The sequence below is a fragment of the Geotrypetes seraphini genome, chromosome 5 (assembly GCF_902459505.1).
Source record: "Geotrypetes seraphini chromosome 5, aGeoSer1.1, whole genome shotgun sequence".
NCBI classification, from domain to species: domain Eukaryota; kingdom Metazoa; phylum Chordata; class Amphibia; order Gymnophiona; family Dermophiidae; genus Geotrypetes; species Geotrypetes seraphini.
The window spans coordinates 102,884,893-102,905,231 of record NC_047088.1 but is presented as its reverse complement, the minus strand read 5'-3'; the positions used below and the strand labels follow the sequence as shown (position 1 = coordinate 102,905,231).

The window sequence follows — 20,339 nt, the reverse complement described above, 5'->3', positions numbered from 1 at the left end:
GTTAGTAAAATCTGTAAAGAACATGAGGTTGGTAAGCCAGGCCATGTTGGTGAGTTGAGGATAGTCTTCCCCCTTTTTGTTCATAAATAGCCTAACTTCTTCCAAGCAGGCCACAAATCTCTCTAACGCTCGTCCTCTGCTCAGCCACCGGACATTATTGTACATCAGTAAAGTGTTATATTGTGCCTGAACCTCATCAAGAAGGGCTTGAAATTGTCGAAAATTAAGAGCACGCGCCATGATGAAGTTCACCATTTTTGTTACATCTTTGAGGACATCGTCAAGTTTTTTGCTGCTTTCTTTGGCGCAGAGAGCCTCTTGATGTATTATGCAGTGAAATTGAATCAGTGGATGTTTTGCTTCCTTAGCAAAGAAATGAATGAATCCTGATGTTGTCCCCACCATGCTAGGTGCTCCATCGCTAGTAACTGAAACCACTTTTTCTGGACTTATGTCTAGTGATGAAAAAGCCTCCATCACAGCATTGTGGATATCTATCCCTTGTGTTCTTCCAGGCAAAGACAGCAGTTTTACCAGCTCTTCTCTCATGATGTCACCAGTAGCATAACGCAAAATGAGTGCTAGTCTTGCATGGTTAGTAATATCTGTACTTTCATCCAAGCACATGGAATAGAAGGGTGCTTTTTGTAAGTCGCAAGTAAGCTGTTGACTAACATCAGCAGCCATTCGCAGAACCCTATCTTTTGCAGTATTTCTGCTTAGCGGCATCTCAGAGATGCGCTGCACAATTTTATCCTTGTTTTGGAAATCATGGAAGAGTGAATTACTCCCAGCCAAAATTGCCTTTTTGATAAAATCTCCATCAGAGAGGGGCTAACCATGTTTTGCCATGCACAGTGAAATTTGAAAGCTGGCAACTGTAAGATGATTAGTTTTTGAAAGATAGTTGCTAAAACTAAGAGACTGGGAGTGATATTTCTTTAATTTTCCTACATATGTCTCTGTCCAGGCCTCTTGGAATGGTCTTCCACTATCTGTTTTTGCTTTTTTTGCTGTACTCATTTTCTTTATTCAAGACTTCAAGTCTACAAAAAGATAAAATTTGTATAATAAAAAAATCTAATGAAGTGCTGTATACAAATCCGTCCCCATAAAAAAATATGTGATTGGGGAATTTTACTAATTGTAGACATCCGTTTTGGAGTCACACTACAGCCTCACTGAGTTCCTGTGACAGACTCAGTGTGAAGCTTCTCTTCCTCCCCCCACTTCCCCCTCACACACTGCCTGGCTCATAGGATACTAAGGGGAAGACAGGCAGGCTAAACATCCACTCACAGGATTGCAGCCAGCACAGGAGCATGGACCGCGGCCCACCGGGACAATGCCCGGTCCTCCCAATGGCCAGTCCGGCCCTGTTGCCAGGTGAGCTGCAAAGCAGACACCGGCACACTCGCCTCCCGCCGCACATCTTAATTGCGGACCTTCCCACGTGCCAGCTGCAAGGCCTTCGCGTGCCACAGCTGGCACGCATGCCATAGGTTCGCCATCGCTGGTCTAGAGTATGCATCTAATGCATGTGTCTAATACATGCATCTGAAGATTGTGTTTTACGTAACAAACACGCGTGTCCTATGTATCTGGAACATGCGTTTAGCAATCACATAGGTATCTAATACAAGCATCTAATAATTACACATGCATCTAACAATTACACATGCATCTAACGGTTACGCATGCATCTAACGGTTACGCATGCCTAACTACACATGCCACTAGCAACTACGCAACCCTCTAACAGTTATACATGCCTCTAATAGTTACACATGCCTTTAACATGCCTCTAATAGTTACACATGTCTCAACAGTCACACATGCCTCTAAGAATCTGGCAATTACAGCGTGGACAACAGAGTTTGGCAGAAATCTTAATGGATAAACCTTAGTAAAACCTTAGCTGGCTGTCGGTATTGGTGGTAGTAGGCAGGAGGGCGGTAGCAGGTAGTCACCTCTAGCTGTCATGGGACTAGGGTTCCCGGGTCGCTTCTGGGGGGGGCAGAGCGTGCTCACATGCCCGGCCTAGTAAGGAGGGAGGCGGCTTGGGAGCCCTTAAGTCGTTGGACTCGACGTGGGACGCTGGAAACAGTGGGGGGCAGGTGGGAGTGCCAATTACCCTGCAGAGGATCTGGAGAAAAATGTGAAATCCATGCGGCACTACGTTCACATCGTCTTGTTTTTCATCGGGTCCGATCTGTGAGGTCGCTTCATAGAGGACGCTTCACAAAGGCGCACACTAAGGCGTGTGCGCCTTAGCCGCGCACCGAACGGCTGTGCGCCGTTGGCGCTGTTGTTTTAATCTTTATCCCCGCTGGCTCAGGGGAGGGGCAGAGCAGTGCTTGCAAACCTTGTTGGAGCAGGCTCCCGATTAAGTTGTTCAGCCCGCTGGTTTCGATGCGGGACAGAGAATCCAGTTGGCGCTGTTGTTTTAACCTTTATCCCCGCTGGCTTGGGGGAGGGGCGGAGCTCGCACGCCTTGTTGGAGCAGGCTCCCGATTAAGTTGTTCAGCCCGCTGGTTTCGATGCGGGACAGAGAATCCCATTGGCGCTGTTTTAATCTTTATCCCTGCTGGCTTGGGGGAGGGGCAGAGCGGTGCTCGCACGCCTTGTTAGAGCAGGCTCCCAATTAAGTTGTTCAGCCCGCTGTTTCTGCCGCCAAACCCGACCTCTTTGATACAGCCAATGAATCAAGAGATAATCGCAAACTTCAAACATCATTACAGGTCACTTGTCCTAAGATATGTGATGGCAGTGATTGATGCAAGCACAGCCCGCTAGTTTCGATGCGGGACAGAGAATCCAGTTGGCGCTGTTGTTTTAATCTTTATCCCCGCTGGCTTGGGGAAGGGGCGGAGCGGTGCTCGCACGCCTTGTTGGAGCAGGCTCCCGATTAAGTTGTTCAGCCCGCTGGTTTCGATGCGGGACAGAGAATCCAGTTGGCGCTATTGTTTTAACCTTTATCCCCACTGGCTTGGGGGAGGGGCGGAGCGGTGCTCGCACGCCTTGTTGGAGCAGGCTCCCGATTAAGTTGTTCAGCCCGCTGGTTTCGATGCGGGACAGAGAATCCCACTGGCGCTGTTTTAATTTTATCACCGCTGGCTCGGGGGAGGGGCAGAGCGGTTCTCGCACGCCTTGTTGGAGCAGGCTCCCAATTAAGTTGTTCAGCTCACTGGTTTCGATGCGGAACAGAGAATCCCGTTGGCGCTGTAATGCTGTATGATAACTGTGCAGCAGACAGCAATGACTTAAGACTAACAAACATCAAACTCGTGTTTCTGCCGCCAAACCCGACCTCTTTGATCCAGCCAATGGATCAAGAGATAATCGCAAACTTCAAACATCATTACAGGTCACTCATCCTAAGATATGTGATGGCAGTGATTGATGCAAGCACAGAATCCAGCCCCCGAACTGCTGAGCTCACGAGAAAAATGACAATGCTAGACTCTCTTCATATGGTATGGGAGGCATGAAGTCTAGTCTCATCATCAATTTCAAATTGCTATCGACGGGCAAGCTTCATTCACCCATCTAATGAGACAACTGAAGCTGACACTTCGTCCATTGAACTCCCAGTTGGACTCTTGCCACAAGAGTTTGAGCTGTATGTCACTGTTAACGACGATGTGCCCACATCGTCTGACAGCACTAATTCCATTATCGTACAGTCATAAAAGACACTGCAGACAACCAAGAGTCTGATGAGGACGGAGATACTGCTGCTGTCATCACAACTAATGAAACACTTTCAGAGACTGTTTCCTTCTCGGATGCGCTTAAGTCCCTACACATGCTGCATTGTTATCTGGAGATAAATGGATGTCACGACTATGGACAGTTTTACAGCATCAGTAGTCAGATACACAGCCTGAATCATGCAATCTGCGTGCAGAAAACAATGACTGATTATTTCAGTAGAATGATAGTTTAAAAAAAGGTTTACAGTGTACATATTGCATTAGATGGAACAGTGGTTTCTATAACTGAACCATTTTACATTGTATTTGGTGTGTTTTTTGTTAAATAAAAGTTTTATTGCATCCGACTACAGCGTACTGTGATTTTCCATGACCAAAAAGTGGTACTCCGATTAAGCGCACACTCCATTTAAGCGCATGTGGTGTTTCAGTCCAACTGGTTTGTACTTAAGTGGAGTTGACTGTACCGTTTCCCACCTCTCTTATATTCAACTTAAGTGCTGCTATGCCTATTCAATCCGGTTGCGCCTTTGGATGTTGGTCATCAGTGGCTTACTGGATGCACTGCAGTCCTGCAGGTATCAGCAACGAACTGTAGATGAGCTGACACCGACATGACACTCATCCGATTGTTTATGCAGCAGCTGAAATGAGGTCAACTTGCAATTTATCAATGAAATGCATCAAAGTGCAGTCTTGGCATGATGTTGATGCACATGGATGACAGGACCAAGGCTTGTCTACCACTTAACCCGCTGCTTTCTTCTTTACTATTGCACTGTGACTAAGCTTTGCTGGCAATCTGGTGGCATGAAAATGGTCCCTTGCTCATCACTGGCGCAAACACTCCTAACGTCAGGTTCCGAGTCTTACTCATGGTTGATGCAGAAAGTGTATGAAACCCCAAAAGCCAGCACTTTTTACAGCTGCACTGTTACCTAGACATCTGGAAAGCAGCCTGATTAGTCAGAAATAATGTGTACTAATTAGACAATCAGGATCCAGTTTTGAAGCAAATTTGTAAAATTAGAAAACATGATCTTAAAAAGTTGATTCTAATAGCCAAACATATCCCTTATAATGTGGTACACAGTCAAATCTATTAAATCAAAGAAAGTAAAATAAAACATCAGAAAGTTGAAAATGCAAAATTCTCACCACTGTAGTATGGACTCCAAGGGAGCAGAACTTAGCCTTCACATTATAAACAGGACAGAGGTGCAATCTGCTGCCTTATTGTGCAGGCTGAACAGATCACACAGGTTTTTTTTTTATCAGCCCTCATTTAATATGAAACATAAAATACAAGTAGCTATATTAAATTTAAATTGAGAATATACTTTTTAAAATGTGAGCGTCTAAAGACAGATAAATACTTCAGAGCATTAAATTGTTAAAAAAAAAAAAAAAAGAAAGAAAGAAAAATCATGTTACCCTCTCAATCTTAGGCTCACTATCGTTAAGTGAAAAAACGAACAAGGTACATCACCAATAGGAAGGTTCGCACGCCCAACCCCTTTCTTCAACTACTTAACCGGTTCGTTAGCTTTCTTCTTTTTTTTTCTCTCATATTTCGTCTACTACGAGACAATGGAGATAAAGTCACATTCAAATACAATAGGGCAGAGAAAAAAAGAGGGCGGGAATTACGGTAAGTACAAGAGAACAAAGTCTCTACCCACGCAATCGGCTCTACTCCCGCTGTACCCTTTTCAGCTCCCGACTGAATATATTTTCCAAACACTGCTATCCAGCTTAAGCTTTCTTCACCGCACAATACATTCACATATCGTCTTCCCGTTCGTTTCCCAACCACTCTGCTCTCCATCCTAAGATGGCGACTGGTATGACGCAGTAAACTATTGTCCAAAATACAAAACCGAAAAGAAATACTAAACATACAACGCATCTCGTACTATCTAGAGAAATGACGACTGTCGGGGAAAAATGTTCTAAATTAAAAGATACAAAAAGCAGAAGAAAAGAGTAAGGTGTAAGTTCTTGCCGCCATTTTACATTCTCAGCAGATAAGACAAAAGCCGTAGTCTTTCTCCACCGCAAAGGACCTCTAAATTACAAATTACTTTCCTACACCGACGGAAGTTGAACGAGTGAACCATGCAGTCCTCTCGAACAGAACTAAAGCTCTTCTTTGAAAAACGTCTTTTTTTTTCTAGACAAGAATCGATACAATTAACCGGTCTTTTGTTCCTAATTTTCGATTCACCTCTTATCATAAATCACCTATTTTGCGTGCTCTATTTTCTAACCTCTTTTCTATTAATTGTGACAATTTTAATATTCCCTATAACTCACCGTTAGAAGCCATGATAAAACAGTTTCTCCTTCTCGTCACATACAGAGAAAGAACGCGCAAGGAATTGGAACTACACCCAACCGGAAGAGACCATCTCCACCACAACATCCGGGGGGAGGAGGCAGCACATATTACTGACTTTAGCATGACGAAGAGAAGCAAATATCAATTTATCATTTTCCATATGTAACTTGTCCCAAGAAAGATATTCCTCACATTTAAGGAGGAAGGAGAAGGGATCTATTGACTATAATATTGCTGCCTAATCATAGACTTTATCACCCATAAAGTAACTATAACCTTGAGTGCAAAATGTCTGTTTTGTTTTTCTTTTAAAGTAAGTTTCGCGTTTTCGGGCTTCTCTGGTATTGCCCAATTTTTCTAAATATACTGTTTTCAATGCTCAAAATGGTTTTCTTTTCCTAGTTTTCCAGGCATACCTACTATGATGATTCGTCACGGAATGGGAAAACAACTACTACTACTACTTATCATTTCTATATTGCTGAAAGATGTACACAGTGCTGTACATTTAATATTCAAAATTTGGTCCCTGCTCAGAAGAGCTTACAATCTAATATGAACAGACAGACAGGACATTCCCGGCAGTGGCATGAGTAGCACCAGGAGTGGTAGCTTCGTTCCCTGCTTTTTTCGCCTTTTTAATTTTCCCAGCGTGAGCAACATCATGAGCTTTCTGCCTGTGTCTTGTCAGCTCTCCCTCTGATGTCACTTCCTAGGCACAGGACTCGGAAGTGACAACAGAGAGCCGTCGCGGGCAGCAAGTTTGTGATACTGTTCGCACCAGGAAAGTTAAAGGGGCAAACACGCGTGGCATGGGGGGTTCAGGAAAAAGCAGGGAGCAGAGAAGAGGATGGATGCCAGTGCCCGGGGTGGACCCCGCCCCCCCGCCCCCCCCCCCCCCCTTACTACACTACAGATGTCAGGGTTAGGGAGTTTCTGGCAGAAGATATGGCACAATGAGTATAGTTATCTAACAGTGAGTGGGAGTTAAGAATTGAAAGCAGCTTCAAAGAAGTAGGCTTTTATCTTGGATTTGAATACCACTAAAGACGGAGCATGACATATTGCTGGGAGCCTGTTCCAGGCATACCGCAAAGCAAGAAAGAAGGGACGGAGTCTGGAATTGATGGTGCGGATACAGATAAGAGGGACTTACCCGATAAATAGAGCACTGGCATAGTGAGGGTAAGTGGCACCCCCCCCCCCCCGTTGCCATACAAAACTTCCCTTCCCCTGTACCTCTGTAACGTTCCTGGCACAAGCAGCAACCCCCATCCTGCTGATGCGCTTGCTTGGGCTCTCTCTCTGATGTCACTTCCCTTCCTTTCCCCTCCATTAATAGGCACCATCTCCTTCCTTCTCATTCCCTTCCCTTCCTTTCCATAGGCACCATCTCCTCCTGTCTCTCCTTTTTCTCCTTCCCCTTCTCTCCATGAGCACCATTTCCTCCTCTCTTCTCCAGGGGCACAATCTCCCGTTTACCTCCTCTCCATTGACCCCATCGCCTCACAACTCTCTTCCCTTTCCCTCACCTCCATATGTACCATTTCACTTGCCACACAGAACCCCACTTATATTTTGGTTCAAGTGCCCCCTCCTCCTCGGCATTTCTGCTTTACTTGCTGCGTTCCTTCTGCTGCACTGCTCTAGCAGCCTTTCTCTCCTGCTGCTTGTGTTCTTTGGCATTTCCCATCCCCCTCATGATGCTTGCCAAAACTGCCATACTGCTCAAGCAGCCTTTCTTTCCTGCCACGCATGTCCTTCAGTACTGTAATTTCCTCTCCTTGTTGACCACCAAAAAGTTGCTAATTCAGTTGATAGCACTAAGCACATGCTGTTTGCCTTTCACTGGAGCCCTCCCTTCCTAGCGTCCTCTACCTCTGAAAAAACTTCCTGTTTCTTGTGGGCAAGATGCTAGAGAGTTAGAGCTCCGGCGAAATAGAAACAGCATGTGCTTAGCACTGCCATCTGAACCAACAAGTTCAGGGGCCAAAAGGGGGAGGGGAAAATGCAATTAATGGAAGAAGTCTCTGAGAGTCACTTTAGCCTATACACTTATTTCAGACCACATACAGTACCAAAGAAATCACTCATAACTTATCTGTGCACAGACTCAATTCTCTTTTCTCTTTAATCTGGTTAGCTTATGTCCTCATAAACTCATAGAAAAGAAATGTTATACAAGAAATAAGAGTAAACATTTTACACACAAAGCTGTAAGGATTACTATTACACTATCATATACTTACATACTTCTACATGAAACAAGATGGGACTGACAAAGACACATACAGGGGAAGAAAAGTTAAGAGTTTGTATTCCTGGCCGAGTAACGTAATCCGAGACCAGGTAAGACAAAGTCCACCTGCTGGACTTGGGGGCTCAAATTTTATAGGTTGTTCTTTAAGATGGCCAGAATAGGGAAATGCATATTCATTAGTTTTGATAACCTAGGATCAAGCAATAAACTTTCTTGTGTGTCGTGTCTCTTTTTCCATCTGAATTGTGTCATGTTCCTTGGAAGTAACAAAATGTAAATTAGCTCTTTTAATTGGCAGGTGTTGAATCATAGGCAGTAAGGAAGTTGCTATTTCTGGTGTTGTAAACAAACTTAATTTGGCCCCTTAATTGGAGGAGGTATTGATTGATGAATAGGGAGTATATTGCTTTGCATATCTTCCAAAAACAGATAGCTCTTTTACCCTTCCCATGACCCCTCATATTATGTGGCTTATCAATAGAGAAACAAAGAACATACAGAAGAAAGACTAATATTAACCTTAGAGGAGGCAAGAAGAAAGGGGCCCCTTAGACAGGAATATAGAAACAAAATGCTGGAGAGTTTGGGGAGTTAGACCAGAGAGGCCTATTGCAAGATAGGAGTTATTTATTGTAGCACATAAAATACTACTACTGTAATTATTTCTATAGCGCTACCAGATGCACGCAGCACAGCACAGTCACAAAGAAAAAGAAACAGTCCCTGCTCGAAAGAGCTTACAATCTAAACCAGTGTTTTTCAACCTTTTTATACCTGTGGACCAGCAGAAATAAAATAATTATTTTATGGACAGGCAAACTACTAAGACTGAAATTTAAAAAAACACATTTCTGCCCCGTCTCTGCAAACTTGGTCCCCACAAACCATCTGATCCCATCCGCACAAGCCTCAGTTATGATTTTATATTGAACGTATTCCAGTACCTCCCCTCTTTTCCCCGTCTTAATCCAGCAGATACCTTCCATCACCCTACTCCCTCCATTCCTTATTCAGCATCTACTCCTTGTCTCCCTATTCCCCCTTCATGTCCAGCATATCCACCACTGCTTGTTTAATATTGGTGCGGATAGATCTGATTTCTTCCCGTAAGCTGGCCAACAGTTCAGCAAAGCCGCCCGGTTCATCGGGTCCGCACTCACCAGTCCACGGCCCTGCCTCCAAATGCCACACCTCCATGCAGTGCTCTGCCGCCAGTCCCGGCGCCATTTTGGACACGCTCGGGGATCCCAGCATTTTATCAGCATCAGCTCCCGGTTTGCCACCAGCACACTTAAGCATCTCCAATTTTCGCCGGGTAGATGTGGCCATCGCACACTCCTTCCGGGGCTACATGGGGACGAACAAAAGTAGCTTTATCACTGCCGTATAAGCTAATTCACATCAGCCTCGACAGAGCTTCAGCCCCTAGCGACCTGCCACATCAGTGACGCCACTTCCTCTCTATGTTATACCCTTTAATGTGTTCACTCCCTTTCTGTTATTGTGCAACAATTAACACCATTAGAAAATATTAGTATTTTCATTTCTCACACATCTATAACAGGTCTAACTTCAGGTGTCTTAGTTCCGTCTAGGACATCTTGGGAAAGTTTCAATTATCTCTGGACATTCAGATGCCCACCCATAACATGCCTCCCAACATACTTCTTTGAGCTCTGGACACACAGCGGTTTAGAAGTCCTGCTGGACATCCAGAAAGTTGGTTTTGAAAATCGGCACTTAGATGTCCCATCTATTAGGATGTCCAAGTGCCAACTTAGGCAGGTTTTTGGACATCTGAATGTTTTTGTTATGAGCCCCATAATGTCCATCTTTTGCATCTGTAATTGACCGCTGAGAAAATGAGTGCATGGACCAGTCTGATCTTCATTTTAACTGTTATTTCCTTGCCTTTAAATATCTTATCGAGCCTGCTAGTTGCTTCCTTGTTTACCAAAGAGCCCAAAAGATTTTAAAAAACTCTTTACAACTTCTATTCTATCGTCTTTAAGCTCAAAATCTTAATAATTTTCCATATTCATAATCTTTGTTTTGTTTATATTCAGTTCTAATCCCACAGTATGACTTTTTGCTTTAACTTTTCTCATAAGATACAACATGTCTTCTTTACTACTGGCAATGAACATTGTCTCATCTGCATAATGCAGATGATACAGCTATTCAGTAATGAGAACCCATGTTACAGGTAAATAACTTCATTTTATGTAGATCTGTGAGACTAAGGTGTGAAGTATTTTCCTGGACACTGAATGAACAAGCTTTGTTTCTGTGATCTTGACACTCAGGCAAAGTTTTGTGATGTCATAACATTCTAAATCACTAGCTAGGGATAGCATCCAGTTGCCTGATTGGTGGTTGACTCCCTGCTTTGTTATGTCATAAGAGGTAGTCAAGGTTATAACTTTCAACAGTGAGCCTGGCACCTCATATGAATGCATCTCCCCCTGGCAGCAAACAGTTTTCCCTCTAGAAAGGCTCTAGCCGTCCACATTTTAAGAAGCCTTAGTTATTTATTTTCAGGTGCAACAGGAGAATGTCAGCTTTATCTCACCTTCAATCTGCTGGCTTTGTCATCGAGATCAAACCAATTCTGGTTCCTATAGAGAATGGGTCAGTACTGGGAGTGACTCCAGCACAGGTTACTCAGCAGCACCTCTCTGGTGAGCTACCAAGTGTATTTAGTTTTAGGGTATGATTCACCATGACTTTTTTCCTGTGTTTACAGGGAAATAAGTTGATAAGAACATAAGCAATGCCTCTGCTGGGTCAGACCTGAAGTCCATCGTGCCCAGCAGTCCACTCACGCGGCAGCCCAACAGGTCCAGGACCTGTGCAGTAATCCTCTATCTATACCCCTCTATCCCCTTTTCCAGCAGGAAATTGTCCAATCTTTTCTTGAACCCCAGTACTGTACTCTGCCCTATTACGCCTTCTGGAAGCGCATTCCAGGTGTCACACGTTGGGTAAAAAAGAACTTCCTAGCATTCGTTTTGAATCTGTCCCCTTTCAACTTTTCCGAATGCCCTCTTATTCTTTTATTTTTCGAAAGTTTGAAGAATCTGTCCCTCTCTACTCTCTCTATGCCCTTCATGATCTTGTAAGTCTCTATCATATCCCCTATAAGTCTCCTCTTCTCCAGGGAAAAGAGTCCCAGTTTTCCCAATCTCTCAGCGTATGAAAGGTTTTCCAAACCTTTTATCAGACGTGTCGCTCTCCTCTGAACCCTCTCGAGTATCGCCATATCCTTCTTAAGGTACGGCAACCAATATTGGACACAGTACTCCAGATGCGGACACATCATCGCCCGATACAATGGCAGGATAACTTCTTTCGTTCTGGTTGTAATACCCTTCTTGATTATGCCTAGCATTCTGTTTGTCTTCTTAGCGGCCGCTGCATACTGTGCTGTCAGCTTCATTGTCATGTCCACCATTACCCCTAAGTCCCTTTCTTGGGTACTCTCATTCAATAACATCCCTCCCATCATATAGTTCTACCTCGGGTTTCTGTTTCCCACATGTAATACTTTACATTTCTCAACGTTGAACTTCATCTGCCATCTCATCGCCCATTCCCCTAGTTTGTTCAAGTCCCTTTGCAATTCTTAACGGTCCTCTTTAGTCCAAGCTCCACTAAATAGTTTGGTGTCGTCCGCAAATTTTATTATCTCACACTTCGTCCCTGTTTCTAGATCATTTATGAATATATTAAATAGCAGCGGCCCAAGCCCCGAGCCCTGCGGGACCCCACTCGTGACCCTCCTCCAGTCCGAGTAGTGGCCCTTCACTCCTACACTCTGTTTCCTACCCGCCGATCAGTTTCTGATCCATCTATATACGTCTCCTTCCACTCCATGGTTCTTCAGTTTCCGGAGTAGGCGTTCATGGGGCACCTTGTCAAAGGCTTTTTGGAAATCTAGATATATGATGTCTATGGGGTCTCCTTTGTCCATCCGTTTGTTAATTCCTTTGAAGAAGTGCAATAAGTTCGTTAGGCACCATCTCCCCTTGCAGAAACCATGTTGGCTGGTTATCAGAAGTTCGTTTTTTTCAAAATGTTCATCGATGTTTTCTTTTATTAGTGCTTCCGCCATTTTCCCCGGAACCGAGGCCAGACTCACCGGTCTGTAGTTTCCCGGGTCACCTCTTGATCCCTTTTTAAAGATGGGCGTAACATTGGCTATCTTCCAGTTGAGGAGTAGTGGCTCATGGCCAGTAGGGGGTGATGTTTATGGGATGGTAATGGAATGGACGTCAGGATATGATAGTGCAGTATTAAGTGCTGGTTTTTCGTATGATTCTGGGTTACTCTAGTTAGATACAAGCATATGTGTTAGTTAAGGCTACGCCCAAATAGAAGCGTACGAAAAACGGGTGCTAAAAATCTGAATATAGATGCAGTCAAAGCCAGAAAAACACACTACAGATTAATATAAGGGAAAGTATAATAATATTCTTTTTATGTACTTTGCTATTGGGCTAGATCATAAAGGAAACCAGGATATACAGGGACTCCATTTTGGGTTCTTGTGTCTTTGGAATTTTGTGTTCAGTTTTTTCCAAGTCTTTGTTTAGGCTTCTCAGCATCGTGGTGTTAATTGATACCAGATGTGCCTTGGCTGGGTAGGAAAAGTATATTGGATTATGTATCCTAAACTGAGATATAACATTTATGAAATATGAATGGCCGAGATATGAATGAAAATTATGAATGCTTGGGCCCAAGCAAATGCTGAATGTGTGGTATGAATGGATTTGTAGTACTTAAAATGAAATGGTTAAGTTAGAATCAGAAATCTGATTCTGTAGCAGTCTCTAGCAGGGAAAGGGGGAGACAGCCCCTCCTTTTCCTCCAGGATAAGGCTTCTGTGTGAAACTGTCAGCTCAGAGAGCCCTCTTTTCCTTTAAGAATGACAGGCAAGCTGAGAACATTTCAGCACTTTTGCAGATTTCTCTTAATATACTTTTTTGGAAAGGACAAAAAAGAATATTGATTGGATATGTTATAAAATGTAAATGTATATTCAGAAATGAATGTAAACAAACAAATAGAATTTATGAAACTTTTTTCTTTGTCTAACTTTAAACACCACCTTTGTTGATTTTTATTGGCTGTCAAACTGATGATGTCACACAGAGCCAAAGGTATATAATGGGGGTGTTTCGAGATATTAAACTGATCTCGTTATCAGAAGGCCAGCATTTTGGCAACTATAACGATCTCCCGCTAACGTAACTGCTAATGCAATTATGCTTTATTCTTTTGGTGTCATGATTGGAAAAATTAAAACAATAAAATTATTTTGGTAACTTTACGTGAGCGCCATGTTGCATTTTTTTATTATTTTTCACACCTTGAGTGAAAGCTAGCAGCTTACTTTACAGCTGCAGCTTATGAGTGCGCCAGCGTCCAGTTCCCATGCTCACAGTCCTCCGGGATCATGCCTGTTTTCAGGGATAGATTGCAAATTTGCTGCAGTAGTTTCGTTATCTCCTCCTTTAATTCCTTCAGAACTCTTTGATGGATTCTGTCCAGACCCGGGAATTTGTCAGTTTTTAGTTTTTCTATCTGCCTGCATACATCTTCATGGATGTTAATTTTTCTGCTTGATTTCCATTGAAGAATTGCTCAGGTTCCGGTATGTTGGATGTGTCTTCGTTTGTAAATACAGACGAAAAGAACATGTTAAGTTTTTCTGCCACTTCTTTCTCCTCCTTCACCACTCCCTTCCTGTCTCCATCGTCCAGTGGTCCCACCTCCTCCCTAGCCAGGTCTTTAGTCAAAAACTTACAGTAGAGACTTATTACTAACCCACAGCCATAATAAAGATAAAGTTTAACATGTATTAACTGCAAAACTTCCAGATTAAGATTTGAAAGTAAAAGAGTGTGTTCTTTGCATGTGGGGATAAAAATCAGTGGCAGATAAAGCAGAAGCAGATGACTATATCTTAGAAGTATTGTTTACATTTTCAGTGGTAACTGTCTGCCTTTCCATTATTGTGTGTTGTGGTAATACACAATGTTAGTGCTGCCCTTCTTGCCCCCTTCCCATATTAATATAAAATGCTGCATTGGGTGTTTACTGTGGAATTTACACAACAGCAACTTTTGCTGTGTGTTAAAGATTTTTAAATATACATTCAAGCCCATGTTAAACATCTAATCTAGTTTAGTGAAGAAGGTCTTTTAAAGGTGGAACGGTAGAAATAACATGGGCAACTGCTGGAACATAAAGATTAATCTCAATAGATTTGAAGCTTAGGACAAACGAATAATGAGATCACAAAAATATCATAAAGTCTGCCTCCAATAGGTGTACTTTGAGGAAAAGAGACCTCAAAAATTGCTGGAATTCCAGATTATCTAAAGCAGAGGAGTTTAAATAATTGTGGGTTTCAGATTTAAGAACTGACAATGTTATTTTGAATGCAGAAGATGATTTGATGGTATTACAACAAGGTTCTGTTATATGTTATTGAGGCAGACATATTAAATATTGGAAAAAAGTAAATAAAATTCCATTAGGAGCCCCATACTCAACACACTATAAAACAATAAAGATTAAGGGCTCCTTTTACAAAGGTGCATTAGGGCCTTAACACGTGGAATAGCGCGCGCTAGACCTTAACGCCAGCATTTAGCTGGCGTTAGTTCTACAAGCATAGCGCAGGTTTAGCGAGTGCTAAAATTCTGCATGCGCTAAAAACACTAGCGCACCTTAGTAAAAGGAGCCCTATGAAACTGGAAAGGTGGAACTGAAAATATTTTAAAATTATTTATATTTTTTGCAATTTCTTTCTGCTCTCTTTAGCTTTCAGCTCGGAGCCAGGGCTGGGATCTGACACCATAAGCCTTCATTCACACCACATAGGGGTCAATATTTAAAATTATTTATCCAGGTAGAAGAAAATCCTAGAGAAGATGATAGTCAGTGGCTCTTAACCAGATAACTTTCCAGTTATTCAAGCACTGTAGGTATTCAGTGCTAGTGCCTAGATAGCTAACCAGGCATGTTGGTCCACATGTAATGCTGCCTTAGGTACACCTGGTTATCTTATCTAGCAAAACCTAAACTAAACCTTAAGCTTATATACCGCATCTTCTCTATAAGGATAGAGCTCGGCATAGTTTACAAGAGTTCTGAAGAAAGGAAAATATAATAAGAATTAGTGATTTCCCCGCTACTTTTTCTCCTGGCTATTGAACCTTTGGCGGTTAAGATTCGATCTCACCCTTTCATTCTTGGTATCAAAGTTGGAGCCAAGGAAAGTCGCATTAATCTCTTTGTGGACGATATTCTGTTATATTTGGAAAAAGCGCCTTTACACTTACCAGTGGCTCTTTCTCTTGTTAGAGACTTTGGGACAGTCTCGGGCCTTCGGGTTAATTACGCTAAATCGGAACTCCTGCCCCTGGCTTCTCAAAGACATGAGCTCTGGCATGACGCTCTACCGATTCCCCCGGTTCAGAAACCCATACGCTATCTTGGAGTCTATTTGAGCACCCAATCCCATCTCCTCTATCAGTATAATGTTCTACATCATATTGAGGTTATCCATAAACTTTGCGAGAAGTGGAAGGATTTGCCACTTTCCCTTTGGGGTCGAGCGGCGTTATTCAAAATGGTTCTCCTGCCAAAACTTTTATATCCGCTTCAAACAATTCCGCTCTGGATCCTGAATAGAGATGTCCAAGTCTTTCGGTCTCTTCTCCTTTCTTTTCTGTGGCGTAACAAACAGGGCTCGAATCAGTTTTGATACCTTATCCTTGGACACCAGGCAAGGAGGCCTGAATCTTCCTGATATTCGCATGTACAATGTTGCTTCCCTGATGCGCTTTGTTCATGAGGGCATCTCTGGCCATTATAGGTATTCCCCCTCAGGCTGGATCCATGCATGGTGCGCTCCTCATTCCTTTGTATCTTTGCTGCATTTTCCCCCCAGTCTTCCCCGGGGATAGATTCTTGATTCCTTCTTCTGAAACCGCTACGTCAGGCCTGGTGGTGGTGGCGGAAGGTGCAGCGGCGGGCTCCACAGGCTTCTCCCTTCTTGCCCCTGGTGGGTAATGTTGATTTCCTCCCGAGGATGGGCACATCGGGGTTTCAACTGTGGGAATCCCGGGGCTGTGTCAGCTTGTGACATCTCTCTGACGAGGGCACGGGGACTTTCCCCACTTTTCCACAACTGCAGTCTCATTGGGACCTCCCGGCCACGCACTTTTGGGCCTACTTGCAAGCTAGACACTACTATTTTTCCCTAACTCGACAGTGGGGAGAGCAACGGGCTTTGGGTAAATTGGACTCTTACTTGGCTCTCTTACCTTCTCAGACAAATACCTTGTCCACTTGGTACAGGCTCCTCAAAACTGCTCTCTCCCCCTCTTATCTGCCTAGGATTCTGGCCCAGTGGTCTTGCGATTTAGCTCTTGAATTTACCGAGACCCAATTTTTGGACTTTTTTACTAAACTTATTCAATTCACGGGATCCATGGACCTTCGGGAGATGCAATATAAGATCCTGCATAGGGCTTACATCTCTAGGACTAGAGGACATGCCATGGGATTATGGGAAGATGCTACTTGGCTCTCATTGCCGGAGGGCGACGGGCACACTGATGCATATGTTTTTGGAATGCCCCCATTCGGCTCTGTGGCTCCAGGTTTTCCACTTTCTTGAGGGCCTACTTGGCCGGACCATACCCAGGTCTTATGGTCTCTTGCTGCTGGGGGAGGTGTGCACTGCAGGTTTTGCCCCGCCGTATCAGAAGTTTTTATACACTGCACTCCTAGTGGTGAAGAAGATTTTGCTTTTGCACTGGGTGGGGACCGAGCCCGCCTCCTTCAACCAATGGCTCCATAAAATGCGGGAGCTAGCTACTTTTGAACTCCAGACCCATGCGGCTCCTACTGGTAGAGACAAAGCAATGTATGTTTCCCTGTGGAGAGCATTTCAAGCTGCGGCTGACTCCGCTGCATCCATTACCTTGCCTTAATCTGGTCCATTTTGGATATGGGAGGCCACCTGATAGGGATATCACCACATCGACCTGGCCAGAGGCTGTCGAGCTCGGATGATTGTGGTTTGTGTGCGGTGTACTAGGTGTGTGGATGTTGTGGTTTGCGAGGATTGCTTGTGTTGGATAGTTCTGTATGTTGGATGGGTGGGAGACTGTAGTGTGAGGGGTTTCTACTTTTGAAAAATGTTTTTGCAGTCCTTGTTCTCTTTAGGAGGTTGCTTTCTGGTGCACCTAATGGGACCCGTTTTGGCGGGGTTCTTCTCTTCCATTACTCTGCTTTTGTATTTATCTATGACGGCTGTTCCGATTGCACCTCCTCTGTTATAGGGCATTTGTACCTATCACTGTTTTACTCTTCTATTGTACCAGTTTTGAGGTCCTCTGCCTGGACCCTGTTGTTTGTATTGACTGCTTTCTCAATAAAAATTATTTACAAAAAAAAAAAGAATTAGTGATTATATAGAAAGCAATGGAATTTACATCTTTTAAAATAGCCACATTTTCAGATGTTTTCGAAATACAATGGAACCTTGGTTTACGAGCATAGTTTGTTCCAGAAGCATGCTCGTAAACCAATTTACTCGTATATCAGAGCGAGTTTCCCCATAGGATATAAGGGAAACTCGCTTGATTTGTTCCACCTCCTCCCCCCTTCCCGTGGCCACCGGAGCTGCTGTAGTTTACTCCCCCCACCCAAGGCCACCGGCGTTGCTCCACCTTACACCCCCCCCCCCCCGAGGCCACCAGTGCTGCTCTAGTTCTCGCGCTCTCTGAGATTCTCAGAGAGCTCCGAGAATCTCGGAGAGAGCGAGAACTAGAAGGCCTTGAGCATGTGCAGATGCTCAAGGCCCAGCACAAGGAAGAGAGCAGATCTTCGAGCACCAGCACCGGCATGTCCTGTACGTTGGTGCTGGTGCCAAATGGGGGTAAGACAATGTGTTTGGGTGGGTGGGGGATGCCAGATCGCGGCAGGGGGGGGCGACGCGAGCGTGGGGATGCCGGATCGCCGGGGGGGCGCTTGTAAATCGAGTCAAGTTCGGTTTCTGAGGCGCCAATTTTGCGAATGTTTTGCTTGTCTTGCAAAACACTTGCAAATTGGTGCACTCGTAAACCAAGGTTTGACTGTAATTGGAAAGAGCCCAAATTACGCAGCTGGACAGGAAAGTTATTCCAAAGCTCAGTAATTTTAAAAGAAAGAGATTTCCCTAATTTTTCAATATAGATAATGCTAGGGCAGGTTTAATTTGTCAAGGGCCACTAGGCACACAAGTCCACTTAGCCCCCGTGCCCCACCCCATCATGCCCCACCCCTTCCATAGCCCTGCTCCGCCCCCATTTATTTACCCATTTTCTTATTTACTTCTTTATTGTCACTTTATTTCTTTTATTTTAAAATTCAAAACAAATAACGATTATCATACCAGTGCCAATGCAGTTTTTCTTCTATGCAACTTCCAAACATCTCTGAACAAATCCCCCCTTCCTTCCTAGAGGAAGAGATCTTCAGCTGGCAGGGCTTTGGGAAGCCCACCAATTTATATTTCACATTTGGGTAAGAGGCATGGTGCATGGCGGGAAGAAAATGTAGTGTCCATCATTAAATTGGACTAATACATTTCTCAATTAGCTTTCAGAAATTAAAACCTCTTTCTTCAGGTCAGTAAACTATAGTGCTGTTACAGTACCCCTGTCCTGACCTGAGGAAAGGAGTTATGGTCTCTGAATTAGGTAAAAAAAAAAAAAATATTAAAATTAGTCCAATAAACAGTATTTTACATTAATAAATGATTATCAACACAGCTACAATAATACTTTATCCTAAAGCAAAAATAAATACATAAAACAAATAGAAATTTTTTTCTACCTTTGTTGTCTGGTTTCTGATTTCCTCATCTTCTCATCATTCTCTTACTTCCATCCACTGTCTGCCCTCTCCATCCAGTATCTGTCCTCTCTCTCTCTTCCATATGGCATCTTCCCTCTTTATATTTCTCTTCAATAAACTGTCTTTCCTGTGCTCCATTTGTACATGATTCTTCTCAGCTTCACCGCCCTCTCCATTTTACTGGTCTGGCATCTCTATCTGCTTTCCTTCCCTTCCCCCATGCCCTAGCACAATTCTAGTCCTCGAGAGCCACAGGCAGGTCAAGTTTTCAGGATATCCATCTGCATGCACTGCCTCCTTGAGATGCAAATCTATCTCGTGCATATTTATTGTGGATATCCTGAAATCCTGACCTGCCTGTGGCTCTCGAGGACTGGAATTGCCTACCCCTGGCCTAGCATCTCTCTCCTCTCCTTCTATCTCTCCCTCCCCTTCCATGTTCTGGCATCTGTTCCTTAGTTTCCCTTCCCTCCCACCATGCCCTGGCATCTCTCTGCTCTCCTTCTCTTCCTTCTCTCCCTCCATTATCTGGCTTCTATCCTTCCTTTCTCTCCCTCCCTTCTTCCTTTCCCCTGGTCTGGCATCTCTCCCTCCCACCTCCATGGTCTGGTATTTCCTTTCCTTCCTTCCTTTCCCTCCCTCCCTCCCATGGTCTTGACATCTCTCTTCCCCTCTTCTCCCTTCCCTGGTCTTCCTTCTCCCTCCTTCCTTCTCTCTCCCCAATTGGGTGCAGCAGCATTTCTCTCCCCCTCTTCTTTCCTCTCCATCTCACACACCCATCAGCAGCACACACATTCTTTTCTTCCTCCCGGGCCCCCAACTGCCTGCCCAAAAACATCAGGGAGAAGTTTCATCCTGTCTCACTCATCCCAGGAAGCTTTGCGCAATCTACCATCGGTTTACCTCACCACAATAGCATGTTCTCGATGTGGAGTGCTAAAGGTTATGTCAGTGAACACAATTTTAGCAGTTGCTATCCCATCAAGGATCTTATCATCTGCCAGCAGATCATCAATTGGATCCCGTTCATTTAGTACAGGAGGCATCTTTAAACGCTACTTTGCCACCTCCGAGGCCTTCTCTATTGCCTGCTGAAGCT

General features: G+C 43.9%; 1 protein-coding gene across 1 annotated transcript in view; it reads right to left on the bottom strand.

The window, feature by feature from the left end:
• FUS (FUS RNA binding protein) overlaps positions 1 to 6,165 on the bottom strand; it is a 225,658-nt gene extending 219,493 nt beyond the window's left edge. Inside the window, exon 1 of the mRNA XM_033944416.1 lies at positions 6,033 to 6,165. Coding sequence (XP_033800307.1) covers positions 6,033 to 6,141 — 109 coding nt within the window. The 5' untranslated portion in view covers positions 6,142 to 6,165. The remainder of the gene's footprint in view (positions 1 to 6,032) is intronic.
• Positions 6,166 to 20,339: the final 14,174 nt, after the last annotated feature.